This window comes from Egretta garzetta, unplaced genomic scaffold (genome assembly GCF_000687185.1).
Source record: "Egretta garzetta isolate BGI_Z169 unplaced genomic scaffold, ASM68718v1 scaffold197, whole genome shotgun sequence".
NCBI lineage: Eukaryota > Metazoa > Chordata > Aves > Pelecaniformes > Ardeidae > Egretta > Egretta garzetta.
This window is the reverse complement of record NW_009260274.1, coordinates 3588938-3607086: the sequence shown is the minus strand read 5'-3', so window position 1 is coordinate 3607086 and position 18149 is coordinate 3588938. Positions and strand designations below refer to the sequence as shown.

The 18149-nt window shown below is 38.1% G+C and overlaps 1 protein-coding gene across 3 annotated transcripts in view; it reads right to left on the bottom strand.

Annotated features, from left to right (window-relative positions):
- The window catches only part of ARHGAP15 (Rho GTPase activating protein 15), a 336537-nt gene that overhangs the window by 97627 nt on the left and 220761 nt on the right, over positions 1–18149 (bottom strand). For all 3 annotated transcript variants that reach the window (XM_035897895.1, XM_035897896.1, XM_009642493.2), the window contains exon 11: positions 12483–12560. In XM_035897895.1, coding sequence (XP_035753788.1) covers positions 12483–12560 — 78 coding nt within the window. The remainder of the gene's footprint in view (positions 1–12482; positions 12561–18149) is intronic.

The window sequence follows — 18149 nt, the reverse complement described above, 5'->3', positions numbered from 1 at the left end:
ACTTGCGGCTCCTCAAGGACGAGGTCCCTTTACTCCGTAGCCCCAGCACAGAGGAATTTAAAGCAGCTTATTCATGGATCTTTGCACCGCGGTCCATCGCGCAGGTGGCCCTGCACTTGGAGATGCATCACAGGGGAGACCTGCATTTGAAGATCTAATTTGGCTTTGCATTATTCTGAGCCCCAAATCCACATTTCAGAGGGTGACTGCAGCCTTATCTGCGGTCTCTGTACACAGTAGGGACTTGGCAAATGGAGTTTGGTGAAATGGCATGGCACGCTGCATAGAAGACTGACTATAAATCAACAGATTTTGGCTCTGCTCCTGGCTCTGTCACTGATTTACCATGGAAACTTGGGCAAATCTTTTAGTCTCCCTATCCTTCATTTTCTGTACCCATAATGTAAAGATAATGATGCTGCTTTGCAAGCTCTTTTGAGATCTCGAGATGTTAAGTGCTAAGTGCATTTTATTAACATTAATAGCACCCAACCGAGAGGATGCTGTATAGCACTAGCCTGGCTGTCCCCGGAAAACAGATTGGTGTGGGGAAAGCGTGCATTTGTTAAGCAGCTTAGACATTGCTCATTCCTGTAACACTTCCACAAGACGAGGGAACAAGACCTGACCTACTGAAACAAAAGAAAAAAAAAAATGCCATAAGGAGAAAATTTCTGATGTGACCTGTCATCTCATTTCTAGCCCAGGAAAACTTGGGGATTTGCTAGAGATTATCAGTGTCTCTGTGTGTGGTGGTTATGCTCAGCCACAACCACGGTGCTCACAACTTGTGGTGGAAACCACTTCCATCAGTAGGCGTTAATCACCATTTTATACACCCAGCTTCAGCTATCACCGAGAAGACATTTAGTAGATGCACTTAGTTATATCCTATCACAATTTATATGTGACTCAATTTTAAAGCAAGTTTATTGTACCGAAGCATATTCTAGCTCTTATATTTGCAGGACCATAGTATATTACAACGTATATTTTTAACATACCGTCTAACATGCTTTGTTATTTTACGCTTCAGTTTTCAATGTTTCTGCTCAAATATGTATCACAACATACACAGTAGAAAGAGTTATGAAAAATGTATTATTAATGCATGGTTTTTACTCTGCTGGAGATAGAAGAACTTTGTTGTACATGTTATAAAATGTTAAATATTAGAATTATTTAAAGTTAATAGGATGCCAAAGAAAATGACTAATAATACATTATACAATTAGATGCCTTTCATATTAGTGAATCCATTAACAAAATAAAATACATTCAAACAGAAGAGTTCTGATTTTCAATTTTTAGCAAGGATTGCCCATGTGTAAAGCTAAATTATTTATTCATTTTTTAAAAAAAACTGCTGGATACATCAGTTTGCAATTATTTGCATTATATTTGAATGCTTTATCATGTGGCTCCGATTCAAAAATACGTATCTCTAAGTTGCTTTAGCATCTTCATTTGTGCAAAGCATTAGACATGGAAAAAACAAAAGTAAGTTTCTTCCCCCGGATTCGGCAGGGCATACCACAAGCCCTCGACATTGCTCTTTCAGCTGGTTTGGGTGTCTTTTTGTTATCACTCTTTAGCCCAGATGTCCTCACGCAGAGTTTCACACTTCTAGTTTGCCCTCCCAATAGTACCCTTTTTTCTAGATGGGGCCAATTCCCTCCTATCCCACCCCTGCAGAACTCAAGTCAGGAATCACACAGCTTTGCCCAAAGTCTTTCAGATGCTATAGCATGTTGTTTCTCTGAGCACCAGCTACTCCTTATTTTGAACCTAGTTATCTTGTCTCCTCAGCTGATGCCCACTTTATCCTTGAACAAAACTCTGAGCAAGCAGCTAACTTTTCTTACAGTAAGAAATAGCTTTGAGCACCAAAGTGATATAATCTTCTAGCCATCTTTGTCCTGGTATTTCCCTTTTCTTTTTGCATTGGTGCTCTGTCTCTAGGAAGGCATCCGACACCAGCTAAAGAAAGTTCCACGAAGAGCAAGTAATCTCCTCCTCACATCCATCTTCTCTTCACTGCTGCTATCTACTTAATTAAGTCGTTCTCAATCTTCTGTATCATAAGCACATAATGTTGGTTGATGGAAATGTGTTTTGAAATCCCTGTTTGTTTGTTTTTTAATTATCTGATTACATTGGGGGAAGAAAAAAAAAAAAGATGTCTCTTTGGTATGCTACAAGCAATAGAGTTCTATCTTTTCCTATTTCAAGAGACTTTTTTCACCTTCTAACAGTCTACACAGTCCAGTCTTTACCGTTCATGGGATTTATAAGTGTGATGAACACAACTGTGGCCAAAGCTTGGTCATATCGTTTGAAAACTGGTTTCAGGTTAAAGATGCCTCTTAACTACGATCTTTACTCAGCTTGTGAGAGGCAAGGAATGCCATGCCTAGAGCCTGCTGAGGTTTCTAGCAGGAATTTGGCATAGCCTAACTCCAGGCTGCTGTCACCCCAAAAATATCTCCTGCCCATACATGTTCCAATGTCAGCCCAGGGTGCAACTCATGGATGAACCAAGTCTCCCATATTATGTCAGCTGGTAATAGGGAAGAAAAGAGTGTGCAACAGGGACACAGAAAAGGGTTATGAACTAGATTTGGCTGTATCTTGGACACTGCTTGTGAAGTAGAAGAGTAAAAAATATTATAAAATATTTGTTCCATTATGTTCAATTCTTCACATCCTGATCACTTCAAAATTTTGCCATGGTTATTCTGTATAAATAATAGTAATTATATGAAGAAGACGCAATGTGTTGAAATTAAAACCATGGATTCATCGGTTGATTTCAAAAGGCATCACTCTCACAACTCACCCCGAGGTGTTTGTCCACACGGAGGGTTTTGATTAGGCTCAGATTATTACAGTAGAGTTGGGAAACAGGACCTTTGATCTCCAGAGATCTGAACAATCCCTGTTACTTTTACTGACAACAGGCACGCTACAGACTGAATAGTGTTAACATTCAGATGAGAGCTGAAAACTCAAGTGAGAGCTATGCTATGTTCTCACTTTTAAGACTCTGGTACCATGCATAACTTTGAAATTAAAATACAGTGTGACTACCTCTCTAAGTGTTTAAATTAATATGTTTAATAATCCCTACAATAATAAGTCTAAAGTGTAAATTAAGACTTGCAAGAGAAGGGGAAAGGCATGTCTCTTTCTTTATATTTATATACGTAGTATGTATTTGCTCAGGACAGTGGGATACAACACTTTTCCATATCAGGATTTCTTAAAGCTCCTTTTTTAATATATTGTGTATATATTTAGTGGGAAAACCAGGATTTTTTTTATACACATATATATGGTGGGATATTTTTTTTTTTAAGGGAAAAGCCAAAGGTGTAGTCAAAAAATTATTAATTTTCCTATATATAGACATCTAATGCTTCTTAAATGCTCCAAGACATCTCACCTGGCTTCTAGCACCCAGTTTCCAAGGGCACAACTTTCCTGCATATCCTCTGCTAGACCTGACAGCCTCGTGAGTGTCACACTGATACTCAGCATCCTCTCAAGTGGCACTAAAACCCAATGATTAGGTAACTGAATCAAGGCCAAAATGTCCAAAGATGCTATTAAAGGAAGATGCTTTCCAAGACCATGATAATTTACTCACGCAAAAAAATTCCACTGAATTACACAGTAATGCTTAAAAAAAAAAAAAGCAAGAGTGATAGAGACAAAAAGAGACAGGAGCATTCAATTTTAAATCCATAAAAAAAAAACATAGTATGAGTGACTTGAAAATTTCTTAAGAAAACTAATTTATTTTCAGCAAGAATATATTTCTAAGACTGTATCCACAAATGTGACTATCAATAAAAGAATATAGGTTTCCTCTTACAAGCAAAATGTTCCAATGATCACAGAAGATGTAGTTTAGATTTTTTCCTTTTTTTCCCTCCTAATTTTTTTTTTTTTTAAATTTTTTTTTCAGTTTGGCCCCCAGTGATGTCCCAGTTTGGTCCCCAGCACTCTTCCCTCCCATGAAAATAACCAATGGAATTCACCAGTTAAGCGCATTACTGAAGTCTCCCCCGGCCAAAATCACTTGCTACTCACAACAGTTGTATCTACCAGAGTATTTATGGTTTTCCCAGCTCTCGGTATACAGGAGACCACAAATACCATCATAAGGCCTAATTCCACAGTGTGGTAACTTCTGATCCCGTGCCACCCTGCATACTATTATGTAACGTACATCCACGTATAACATCACCCTTTTTGTTGCAGACCCTATTGCAGATTCATATTTATCAGCTAGCATTACACCCAAACCACAGAACTACAGATACTGACTGCAGGGGAGAAAAAGACCCCAAATATTAGGCCCCACCATGATCTCATAAGACACTGAGCATGACCAGCTTTAAGTAGGAGCTATGCAGCTTAGTTCTCCAGGGTACCCATCTCCTTGCAGCACAAGATCATCCCATGCAAAATACCTTTGACGCTTGGTTCAGTTTATCTATAAATATGCCCGGCAATCCCCAGCTTCTGGAGATTATTCCATCTTCCCAAAAACTGTAGTTAGACAGTTTTCCTGTTAATACTTTTAACAAATGACTCTGTAATTTATTTCCTTTCCTTGTTATTTTGGAGCTCTGTGGAATGGTATTTCCTGTAGCATTACTATCAGAACAACAAACCCAAACAAAGAGTCACCCATGACAACGAAGAGCATCCCAAAAAAAGGCAATCCCTTGCTACAGCATGCAAAACTACAGTCCTTCTCAGCGCCTAAATAACACTCCTTGAGGGGTTATCAAGAAGCTCTTCAACTTCTTGAAGTGTTACTAAGCAAAAAGCTATTGTAACGCAAATAGTGCTGTGGTTAGAAAAGAAATAAAAGGCATGTCTTAAATGTTTGATCATACAATACATGCCATAAAATCCATGGTATGTTTGTGGCTGACCACACTAACCTAGTTTACTGCCTCTTCTGCCCCATTCTACCGACTTAATCATCACACCGATGAAAAGAAAACCATTGGTAATAGAAATTGTACAGCGTGTAGAGCTATAGATTGGGCAACTGAGACTTATAATTCTGATTCTCTCTCTTTTTTTCCTCCTTCACACTGAAAACAAAGTAAATTATATTGAAAAAAATTAATATTCTAGCTCTATTTTTTTTTATACAATGCACATTATTTGCAAAGTAATTCAAAGCATTGGTTGCAAAAATTACTATTTCCATCAGGTTTCATCTTCTGCCATATTTACAAATCACTGTTTGGGGTACTATACTTCCCCCATTTCCCCCTCTGGAAAGAGTAGGGTAAGGTGTGGAAACCACACCTTCTTTTGAATAATAATAATAAAAATGTTCGTTATCTTTAAACAGGCATTCAGACACAGAGAGAAAAGGGAAGAACCCACATCAGTAACGTGCACATATTAATTGATTCACCAACTACTGTGGGCTCAATTAAAGTATTCTGTTGTCAGAGTTTTAAAGCTTGGAAAAAAAAAATTAAAAAAATGAAATTCTTGGCTACAGCTTGGCATATGCAGGTCTTAACCCAGAAACAAGCTGTTTTATAATTATTTCTGAAAATTGCTTCAGTCCATTTTATTTTCTGTGCTTGCCTGCGAAGTGTGAAAAAGAAAGAAAAAACTATTTTTGACTCAAGGCTTTCAAGACATTTTGGTTCTCAGCTAGCAAGTAACCCAGTTTTAGCCTGATATTTCCAACATGAACTTTGGACCGCTCAAACTGGTTTCTCAGCAAGACTGGTTACATGAATAACTGCTGGCAGAAGTGAGGAAGGCTTTGCTGTCTGGGTCATACTTGATCACAAGGAGAACATCACCAAGGCTGGAGGGTGGCTCTAAGGTTAGAACCCGACCAAGACACATTCACGTGTTTCTAAGCATACTCATGCATGCCTGAAAAATACAATCAATAACCTCCTAAAATGTCTAAAAATGTATGAGATGGCAGGATACAATGGGAAATCTCACTAACACACATGCACAAGACATTAAGGACCCACAAACAAAAAGGAAAGTGACTGCAAGAGGGAACCAATCCCTCTATTTTTTTTTCCTCCTCTTTTTCCAGTGATCCTTGCTGCAATTTTAAAATCAAGCCTGCAACAATCCTGTTGGACCTTCATGTTTGTAGCTACTCTCTGGAAGTTGGCAGCTGGCAGAGGACCCACTCTCCTGCCCACAGAGCTTTTGTTAACGGCAGGACCGGAGCTGCAGGCTGCCTTTGAAATGGATATATTGGGTCAATGGAAAGACTCGAGTATTTTTGAATGGGGAGTTTTGTGGTTCCCCCCCCCCCTTTTTTTTTTCTTATTTTAAAGAAATAAAGCTGTGAAAAGGTGCTGCTTCTCTTTTTTTTTCCTTCTTTTTTTCTCCCCCCCGCCCCAGTTCCTTCCTCCTTTTTTTCCTCCCCCATCTTTTTTTTTTTTCTTTCTAAATGCTTGCTTCAAAACCACCCAGCCCATTTGTGCTGACCTGGTGGCTCCGTTTCAAAGGCAGCTTCAGTCTTGTGTCAGCTCCACCGGGCTCTGCCCGCCAAGGCAGAGCCAGCCAGGAAACCACCCTGGTTCCTGATAGCTGAGGCTCAGACATATGGTCCCAGCAAGCTCATATAATCAGTAATATTTAAAAAACAAAAATCCCAAGATTTGTTCCTCTTTTCTCATAGTTCATTGATAAAGAACATGTCAGTAGGGTTGAAGAATCCTGCTGGTTAAAGGTATCATCCTTAGCTGCTCATATGGTCTGGGCTCTTACTTGTCAATTTGATTAATCCAAGCCATTTTAGAACAATAAATATAAGTACAGATGGAATATAAACATATTGAAGATTACTGGTTTTGATGGCTGTTGTTTATTAAATCAAAAATAATGTTGCAATGAAGATTTTGTTGGTATTTCAAATGGAAAGGAAAAGTAAATAGGAATTAGATATTCCTTAGAAAAGAAAAAAACAAAACAAAAAACCTAACAAATACCACACCACAACCTCCAAAACACCCCATGGGTAATAAAAAAGCAATGATTTTACTTACAACGCCACCTATGAACTACCTTTAGAGAGGGGATATGGCACCTATAAACTCAAAACACTAGGTATGTTGAAATCCATAAAATTTCCAATTACTGCTTCAGAATTTATTGTGCACATATGGAAAATAATACTTGTAAAAGAGAAAGGGGTTTGTGCCTGGTGCTGTCAATACTGTGAAGGATGGGGTGATTATAAAGCAAATTAACAATACTTTTAAATGTGCATTCACTTATCTTTCCAATTAAATCCTTGTTAAACAACTGCACAGACAGTAATGGTGCTTCTGCAAAGCACTGATCAAGACAGTTTTATTGTAATTTTTACTCTGTAACAATTAATCAAGTAGGCATTTTCTTTATTATTAAATTATTTAGTTAATAAATATTCACAATCAGTTCACATATTTGTGGTTTAAATTTTACTTTTAATTTTTCTTAAACTGAATTATATTCCAGTATATTCTTATAGAAGAAACAACAGAAATATTTTCATTCTTTTGGCCAAAATAGTTTTGTTAACTTGAGGTAATGTCAGGGTAAGATTAAATTAACCTTTTTTCCCCCCCAATGAAGTTACCAGTTCCGGTATCTTTGGCTGTCCTTTTCCATATTCCATAAGAAACGTACTTCTAAACAATAATGTAATATTTAACCTCTGTAAAAATTCATATTTTTCCCTCCCTTTGGTACATAAGTATAGTAACCAAGCTGTAAAAACACAGTAATTGACCTTTGGATGGTACGTGGTGTTTCGCAGTTAACACACAAGGTATTCCGAATGAAATAACGGGATGCAAAGGTCATCTGTACAGCAAATACCAAGCATTTTGCAAACAAAGCATTGGATATAAAGACAATTAGGAACTCTCCTGTATTATGTATGAACCAGCACTTACTGAATGAACCAATAAGTATTGAAATTTGTATTTCTATGGTTAGTTTCCCTGAACATATATGTATTAGGGTAGAATCCTAGTGTTTCGGCAATGTGTTATGAACCCTTTACAGCTCTATTTTTTTCAGTTAATTTAGTACTCATGAAAATTGCTTGTTTGACAGTCATAGAAATTGAATGCCTTTCCAGCAGATTAGCACAGGAGACATAAAGAAGTAAGCTTCTACCTCCTCACCCAGGTATCTCTGATCTTCAAGCACAGAGGGCAATTGAGGATTGCTGGGACAGGCATGCATGAGCAGGACAGGGAACCCCTAGGGTTTAGCACAAGGAAGGTCTTAGCCCATTAAATCACAGTGTGCATCAACACAATGGGTTTGACCAGAGCCCGGAGCCCACCACAAATTCCCACTCTTACTTACATAATAACATCCTTATGGATGAAAAGTCCTCCCTCCTTTCTTTTTTTTCCTTCCTCAGGCACTTCTTACTTCACCATTGGCATTTTTGGTGAGATCAGAAGCTTGCTTTTGAAAAGCAGCCCCCCCCCATCCCCCGTCCCTACCTTCATATAGTGGTGCCTTAATGGCCCTGAACAGCCCCACCTGGGGCTCCCCCACCCCTGCCGCTGGGCTCAGATCCGTATCAGCCCCACCCTCGGGCTTTGGGCCAAAACAACGGATCTTTTGAGTAACATCCTCATATCCTGGAACTAGCAGCACACTTTACATGGCTTAACAGACCCATGTATAGAACTTTTTCCCACAGGTGTGAATTAAAAGAATATCTGTAAAGGCTTTAACATACTGGACCTTGCTTAAAATAATCAAAAGTCCTCCAGATTTTTCATAAAATCCCCCAAAAATTGCCAGGTACAAATTTATTTATTTTTTTTTCATTGCAACTATTAGACTTAATCAATAGTACAGAAAGCTTAAGATGAATGGACATCTCTGTTTAATGTCTCTGTCTATTATAGAAACCTTCGCCATAGGTTAACAGCCAGAAATATTGAATGACCAGTAACTTCGTTTCTAAAACTAAAATTCTTTTAGTGCTTGCAGACTAAGAAAAGTACGAATGTCCTGATGTCAGTATTGGTCCAAACAGCTTCTACTGCCTTGATTCAGTGATTTGAAAAATGATGACTTAGAGTTTTGAAAGTGCTGAGAGATGTTATAGCCTAGTCCTCTTATGATCAACTGGTCTTTTCAGCTCTTAATGGGAAAATAAATCATAGATAAAAGATAATCCTGTTGCACAGAAGCAAAAAAGGTGTGATATCAATAGACTTTTATAGAAAAAAGAAAACTCTGTGAAAGGGATAAAGTAAATAAGGTAGTTTGTTCTGCTGATGCTCGTGTTGGCAAGGTCAAAGCCCTCTTCAGGAGCTGCCTACCTCAAGAAATGAGCAGGAAACATAAAGTGTATTCAGACAATTTAAAAAGATACAAAGCATGGTTTTTTTTATTGTAAACCCATCCTCACCCCTAAAAATCTAGAATTTCAAGGGTCTTTTTAGATTTTTACTGTTCTTATCTCTACTTTAATGATGAAGCTGTCAACTGCGAGTTTGTTTTCCTTTCATATTCACCAGTTCTCTCGTATTTAATTTTTGATGCTGCAGATGACATTAACAGTATAGGAAAAGGAGCCAAATAAAGCTTTGCTATATTCTAATTAATGATTATTCTAAATAAAAATACTCTAATATGGCAGCCAGCCTAGACTCTCTTCTATGATCTTTAATTTTCAATGTGATACATATTATTTATATCCTAGAAGTGTAGGTGTAACACAATGGCAAAGCAAGCAGGAAGAAAGAGCCCATTAAGTATTTGGCCTGTATAAGAACTGATTGCACAGTCAATCTCTGCAATGTAAATAGGCTTTTTCCGAACATTTGTTTGCATTTATAATTAAATTAAACTTTAACTATAATAAAAAAAAATCTCTATGGGACAATCACATAAATAAATACTGCTTTCCCACTGTTAACTACAGAAAAATGAAGGTACAGGGATTGAACCTAGGAGGTCTCAATAATTACCAAGTGAAAAAATGATGCGTGGCGAGTGCGTTATTAAACATCATCCCACTGCAGAGCTTTAGAGGACTGGTAAATAAGCAGGCTGGGAGGACATACTGGTTTTCCAAGTAACTTCTGTGACTTCATGAAACAGTCTGAAACTGCTGCTGTCTTCAGCATCTAACTGACAGGGGACAACAGCCCTTTGGGGACATTGGTTGGAGACTGCTGTTGCCCTTCCAAGCACACATTAAGTAAATCCCATTCAGGCCATCTCCCCACGGTGTTTTTTTGCAGGTACACCGTGCTGCAGTGGGCCTTTTCCTGCCTATGGCTTCCATTGGTCACTCAACAGGCAGATATCTTGCACGTGTCCTAAATAGCCAATGTCAGAGTGGCTTTAATGTACCATTAACTTCACTTTTATGTATTCATTTTGCACAGTGGCATAAACCAGAAGAAAAAAATGCCTGGCACCCCTGTGCTGCAAAACACAGCTTAGACTTCTGTCTAGCTTTACAGTATCAGCCCATCTGTTTTAGGTGAAAACTTGAGCAGTAATGTTAACCTCAAATACGTTAACCTTTGGATGCCACGAGACATGATAGACAGGACCATTATTTTTATGGCACATTTTTTCCTGAACAAAGATCCTAGGCAGTGAAGAAGGACAGAAAATCCTGGGTTTGCCTCTCTGTCTCCAAACAAAATACAGTGTACCGTCATTTGAAAACCGAGGCAGACTACATTATCGACACAAATACCCAACAACTATAAATCTAAGGGAACCAAGTAATGAGTCGAAACCATGAGGCTGACAATTTATTCAGTCTCACTGAATTTACTGGCATAAATACTGATTCCTCATAAGACAGGGTTCACCTTCCAGTTTTAGCTGAAGACAAGACTGATCTGGAGCAGCCAGGGAGGTGGCAAACATCTATTGCTCCCTTGAAACCTCCGCTAGAGATGTAAATGGAGGCTTGAAGGTGGGAATATTTTTACGTCTCTTGTATCTCTCAATTCCATGAGAATTTTTGAGTCAAAAGTCTTAGAATCATAGAATCATAGAATCATGGAATGTTTTGGGTTGGAAGGGACCCCTAGAGGTCATCTAGTCCAACCCCCCTGCAGGAGCAGGGACACCGCTAACCAGATCAGGTTGCTCAGAGCCCCGTCCAACCTGGCCTTGAATGGTTCCAGGGATGGGACCTCCACCACCTCTCTGGGCAACCTGTTCCAGTGTTTCACCACCCTCATTGTAAAGAACTTCTTCCTTATATCTAGTCTAAACCTCCCCTGGTTTAGTTTAAAACCATTACCCCTTGTCTTGTCACTGCTGGCCCTAGTTTTATAGTCTTAGTTTTATATAGTACAAAACTAATTGAGGAAGTTGTTCTCCAACAGCTATCATCTCCGAGAAACCACATACAATACACAGTGTTTAGCAGTTCTGGTAATAGTCTTCAGGTAACTTTAAAAGCTTTCACAAAAAGTAGGAGAAAATGCCGCAGTAGCTTCATGTTTATACTTGATTGATTCAAAAGTGTAAAAAGTCTTCAATGCAGTGTAAGATTTGGGATTTTTCTTAATTTCTGAGAAGCTTAATTTTATTTTCTCGTTAAGCAGTATCAGGAGGTTCACTATCATTGACGATATTTGCTAAGCTATCAAATGTGGGGATATTTAGTCTTTGCCAAGAGTAGTATACTGTTCAGAGAGGTGAATGTATTTGTCGTTTGTCCTAATTAGCTACCCGTGCTTCCACACCTGTAACAGTAACTATTGATCAACGTTAGATTCATTTAGGCCACATTGGTGAAAAATGTTCTTTTTCATTTGTGGAAATAAGTTCCTTATACGTAGGATCTGTGGAAATACATTCAGTAATATGTACAGGTTGGCTCTAATTCTGGTTCGCAGGTGCCCAAAATATTCACCTTTCCTCTTCTCATTTCCCGGGGTCAAATCTTTGCCTTTCCAAAATCGGTGGTAAATCTTCCACTGACTTTGACAGTCAGTACTCTACTTTTAGTATTTCCTTTTCAGTTCTTTTCAGCATCTTTTTCTCTTTTGCTGGTTTCCTTTGGATCCCTGTTCTACTTTAGGTTTTGTTTAACTTTCAACATCCAAACAATCTCCTATTTTTCCTTTTAATCTTTCTTTTTCCCCTCACTTTCGTTCTTTGGTTTCTACATATGCTTTGCTGTTTGTCACCTTGTTTCGTGTCTCCATTTCCTCGTTTTTTCTTTTTTTTTTTCTTGTTTGTTTCTCACCTCCTGTTTAACTACTATTTTCCTCTGCTTACTCTGCTGTTTTTCCTCTCTCCTAGCCGACATTTCCCTCTGTGCAGTATCTTTCTACCTTCCCTTTCCTCTCTTTTCCAAAACATAGCTCATCATTCGATGCCACTAATGTATAGCAGATTCTGAAATACTGTCATCTGAGACAGTTAAGTACTAAACAAAACATTACCAGGGTGGAGGAATCACTTACCCTGATTGACAACAAATCGTAACTTCTGTATTGTTGCCAGATTGCCGCTAACTCTGTATATTCCATCAACATCTAGACCTGAAAGAGAAACACATATTTCATTTTAGATCATATAAGTATTTTTCTTTGTATGTCTGTCAGGAAGCCAGAAGCGCCCTAACAAGTATGAAGAAGAGCAGCGTAGTGAACGACTGAAAAATAATCCACCTGACAACAACTGAAGTGCCTCCTGCCTGATTAAAACAGCAATGAAAAATAAAAGTGGTAGATTAACTTAAGTGAATACAAAACACCTAACTATAATTATCTTGTAATTCTGTCAGCGGAATACGGTTCTGCAAGGGTATTTGAGTGTGACGGGAAAGGAAGAATGAATTAGCTCTCGTGTTCATAGAGAAGGGCTGTTTGGGATACGCACGATGCTGTGCAAGCCCTGCTTAAATGTGGGGTGTTTATATTAATAGTGCCGGGGAAACTTCTCGGTCTGGGGCCTGGCTTTTACAGACGTGAATTTCTGAGGCTATGACCTTTCTGAAAATAAAGCAGTGAGATACCCGCTCTGAAATCATGATGTGTGTAAGACTACACACAACTACCGGTTTTCTACTATATTCTTCATAGAAGATCAGACAAGTTTGAAGATGAAATTAAATATCCCAAATAGCATATGCCCTGGAGTACATTTCTTCATTAATATAGGCCATTCTTTTCAAGGACAACCTGACAGTCTTGTTTCTCCCTGCATATCTACTCAAAGTTTATCTTCTAGGTGAAACTAGATGTCATACTCCCTTTTGTGACATATTATCTCCTACAGCAAGCTCTGCTGATATGACTGTTTAAAATAGCACTTCCAGCCCTGGTTGCATAGCTGTAGCATTTCAAAGCACATGGGAACTGCTCTCCTTTCCCGGGAGAATTAGCTATTGTGCAACAACGACTGAATCTGCATGCTTAAAAATGGAAAACACTAAACTGTACATTGTCACTTCTCGTTTAAAACTTGCAAGTACATAAGAAGCTAAGAGAATCTACATAGAACAGGTTTTTTTAAGGCTACTCATCACTTGGAACTCAAGTTTTAATTAGCTTTTGGCAAGCAATTTCAGTGAAAGCCTTTCTCTTGGAAAACGCTAATTTGTCAAAACAAAAAAATTTCAGGAAATATTTCCTGAAAATGTGTCTAGGGGATTTTTTTTTTTCAATTTGGGGTGGGGAAAAAGGAAAAAATGAAATTATGGGAGAGTGAAAACAGGTCCAAAAGTGCAGAAGACCAGTTGTAATAACTCTTAAATAAGAAGGAGCTGAGGTTCAAGTTCTTATTTCAAAAACACTTGCATCATGCCTTGGCAGATGAGTGCCATAGCCAGTGGACTCAACTGGTTGGAGGTATTCCTCACTGATCTTGAAGCATTTTAAAAGATTTAATTTTCCTTTTGATGCAGACTGAAGCCAAAGTCTTTTGTTTGTGTGTTTGTTTTCTCTCTCTACAAAATACAGTTCTTATTTTATGTCTATCCTGATAGGAACATCCTGATTTGGTTTACATTAAAAAATCTATTTTAAATATGAATAAGAATTCCATATTATACACTTTTATTAGACAATTTTCTATCCTGCACCTGTGGGTGTCCTGCAACATAATACTGAGAGTGATGGTTCATTTCAGGAAGATCCCCTTTGGTTACAGAGGGATAAAGGAAAAGTTTATTTAAGAGAAATCAAAAAGGATTTGGTAATCAAGAACACTTGGAAGTTATCCCTCTACTGGATATATAACATATGAGCAAATGGAAATTACTAAAATGTTTAAGTAATGCAATTCTATCCTAAATCTGAAGAGTCTCATTCTGTTTGAGTAAGGGGAGAGGGAGAGAGCAAGAGTAATTCCCAGCATAAGAATGTGGGACTCTTGTAGTAAGGGATTAAGAGTTGCATCATGTAAATTGAAGTCTGAACCAGAAAGTAAAGAGGAAAAATAAAACAAACAAACAAACAAGCAAGCCCCAAACCAGAATGTTAACTTTTGTTTGGATCTAACTCAACTGAGTTCTTAGCCTTTTTGGATACATGGAAGTGCGAGCAATACATGTCATTTGGGGTGAAATAACAAGGTCTCACAGTGATTTGGAACCTGCATAAATTATCCAGATCAAATGAAAATGACAAACTATGTTGTAAATTGGTGGATATTACATCCTGCAAAATGATCTGGAGTATACAAGTGCATTATTATTGTTATAAATTTACTTTGGTCCAGAAATGAGTTCTGATTAACATTTCGTTTGGACACTCTACAATATAGCAGAGAGAGAGAAAAAAAATAAAAAATCCAAGAATATCAAGCCAATTATAGTGTTCACGTGCCATCAACTTTCTGCTCCAAGAACTTTGAAAGTTAAGCCAAACCAAACCATTGTAAATTGGTGGATTTGGACATCCTTTTCATGACCACATTATCTTAGCTGGATTGTTAACAACTTATTTTGGAAATCCAATTAGGCGCAAAAGAGAAAGAGAGAGGAAGAGAGAGAGAAATATGTCTTTATAGTTCTAATATCCTGATTCTATGAACACTTTTCAAAGCAAATTCACTTTTAAGGGCACCTCTATCAAGAATAAAAACACCACTGCGCTGCTGTCAGTGTTTCTTCACGGCAGGCTATAAATACTTAGGGAACAAGATGAAACAAAAGCCTTGCAGAGTTTCCTATCTGGTTCTGGTGTTTAAGTATAGTGGTAAAGAATGTTTCAGAAAAAATATTCATTGTAATAAAGCCCAACTGTTGTTCACTATAGGGTGACCTTCTCGTGTTTTGGAGTGGGGTTTATCAGGGCAGAATCACTGGATTTTGCCCTAGAGCAGAACAAGTATTTTATTTGCTTTATATCCCCATCTCCAACTCTGTTTCTGTTTGTTTTAATGAGGAACCTAAGAACAGGATGGACCCACAATTAGAAATGATAGCCAAAAGCATGAGAATGACTTCAGTATTTCCACCCTAAATTTTGCAATGGTATAAGAAATGTAGGAAAAGGACTTGCTCGAGAATACATCAGTTTAGTTCCCAAACTATAGACAAATTTTAACTACTTTCATTTAAAAAATGATATAGGTATTCCTGATGAGAAAGTTAAAAAGCAACTGAACTGAGGCTCGGCTGAGATTCATGAACTATAAAACCCGTTATAGTCACTCTGCATAACTGCGCAGAAGATGTTAGAAGAACATTTATTTAAGAACATTTCTTGCACTCCTGCTTCTAGCTAAAATGGAAATAACCATGAATGCAGGTCAGTGTCAGCTCCAGTAGCAGTTTGAGCTGGAACCAGGTATTGCAAAGAAACATTAAAAACACAGAAAATAATTAGAGCTTAGGTGATATAATTATCCAAACATACGTTTTAAAATATTAGACTTTGGTATTGGTTGAGGTAGTCCTGATGCTTTATGAACTGCCTTGAATGAAACGTTCTCATTAATTCTTTTCTGTTGCATAGAACAAATCCCAAATCACATTGCATTCTGCCCAAGCTGAATCTATATTTGCCAGTATCTTCAAACTGAATATAAAAGGAAATTCTCTATGTGTGGGGGGGAGGGGGGGAGGGGTGGTATTCAGAAATTTCTCTGTTTTTTAACAAGATGTAGAATTTGAAACGTGGCATTTTAAATGGTACTAGGTAACTTCCTGCACAGAAACCCATGAGACTTTCACAATTAATGCATCCTGAAATAGGTGTGGTCCCCAGGCCTGGTAGGAGTTTTGTAAAAGAAACCATCGTGCTGGATTCAACAACAAAGTGAAGTACAAACTTGAAGAAAGGCATTCTTTAGTTAGTCCTTTCATTTAAAATCAGTTATGTTCAGGGCAAAAATATTGTATTTCAAAGGAGCCTATTATGCCTTCCCATAAACAGAAAGATCATACGTTTTAAAACTAAAGTATCATTATGTAATCAAGCTGTTGTATTATAAACTATTTTGTGGGCTCAGATGCCCAGGGCTATCTTTACAAATATTTAAGAGGTCATTATCAGGGTATGTTCTCCTTAAAACTATAATTCTTTCCTTGTGTTTTCATATGCATCTTACCATAAATATCTGATTTATAAACAATTTTTTAAAAGTTTACTAAGGGCACAAAAGTGAGGCATGAAGTCAGTTAGAGAAATAGAAATGCATGAATACACCAATGTCAAGATGACGTGTCTGATGAGAAAAGCACCACAAAACAATGTGCAACAAAGATAAAGTTTCACAAAAGGATCAATATTTGTATGCCAGTAGAAGGAAAATCATGAAGAGTAGCAAAGAATGAATCTGACACATTAAAATTTCACATTAAAAGTACTGTATCTGGATAGGGTTACAAAAGGCAGCCGGAGTTTCAGGTGAGTGTGGGAGAAAAAAAAAAAAGGTTTTGTTTGATGCCATGGAAATCAGAGGTGAAAATGATGAGAACAATGAAAAAAAAATGAGTTGCACCACAGAGAGAAAATGAACGTGAACGAATTAAGAGCAAACAAGGGACATATGGATGTAAACTGTGTGGCGCAGAGGTGGTGTGAGCTGAAGATCCTTCAACCAGCAAACGTGGTATGCAGCTTGATCAGCTCGGGTTGAAAAGAGCACCAACTCCTTCTGAACATAAGACTGTCTGCACTCAGATGTCAGTGTTGCTGACATCTCTGTCCTGCTTTTTGGTGTGGCGTTGGGTGGGGTTAGGCATGCCCTAAAGCTCCTGGAGCGGGGCTGGAGGCTGACACCGGGATTTGCTCTGCTCTGCTGGAACAAAACTGCTGCTTTGATCGTCAGAACTACCCACTTCTTGTACTCCTCCCTTCAAAGGATCGCATTCACGAGGCTCAAAACAACATCCCAGCTAACATCTGATATCAAAACAGGTCCCATCCCCAGTCCAGAGAAGGTACTTAGCTACCATGAAAGAGGGTGCGATGCAAACGTCATGTTAGATAGGTCTAGCAGACAGACAAGGATAAACAAACCCAGGAGACCAAACAGTGGATGATACTGGAACTCAAGCTAAAGGACAAAGAGATAATCACTGTTGTAAAAAAATCAGTTTTCACTTATTGGTGCTCATAACAGACGTGTCTCTCATTTGCAAATAAAATATAAATACTTGGAAATGACTAAGGCTGGAAACAGTGGTGGAAGAGTTATCCTGATACCGTAAAAGCAGTAAGAGGGATGCGCTTGGAGACTGGCTAGCCTGACCTCAGTCCCAGACAGTCTACTTAAATAATGAATTCAGGACTCTATGAACAAATAATTCATAGCAAAATATAATTAATCTCAACCAGCATGGTTTCATGGAAATCAGGGCCTTGTCTAGCAAACTTGTTGCATTTTTTGATAGGATTGGATTTTTGACAGGTCTGGTTGATAAAGGCAATGGTGTTGAAATAGTATGTTTGGCTTTCCATGAGGCTTTTGACTTAGCACCACGTGACATTTTGATTAAAGCACTTGCATTTTATGGAATTAACAGGGCATATATTACATGGATTAAAAGCTGGCTCAATGACAGACCTCAAAATGTGGTAGTTAATGGGAGATATCAGTTAACAAGGTCATAACTGGCAGAGCTCTCAAGAGTAGGGCTCTCAGTCTAGTGCCATCTAATACCTTTATCAGAGATG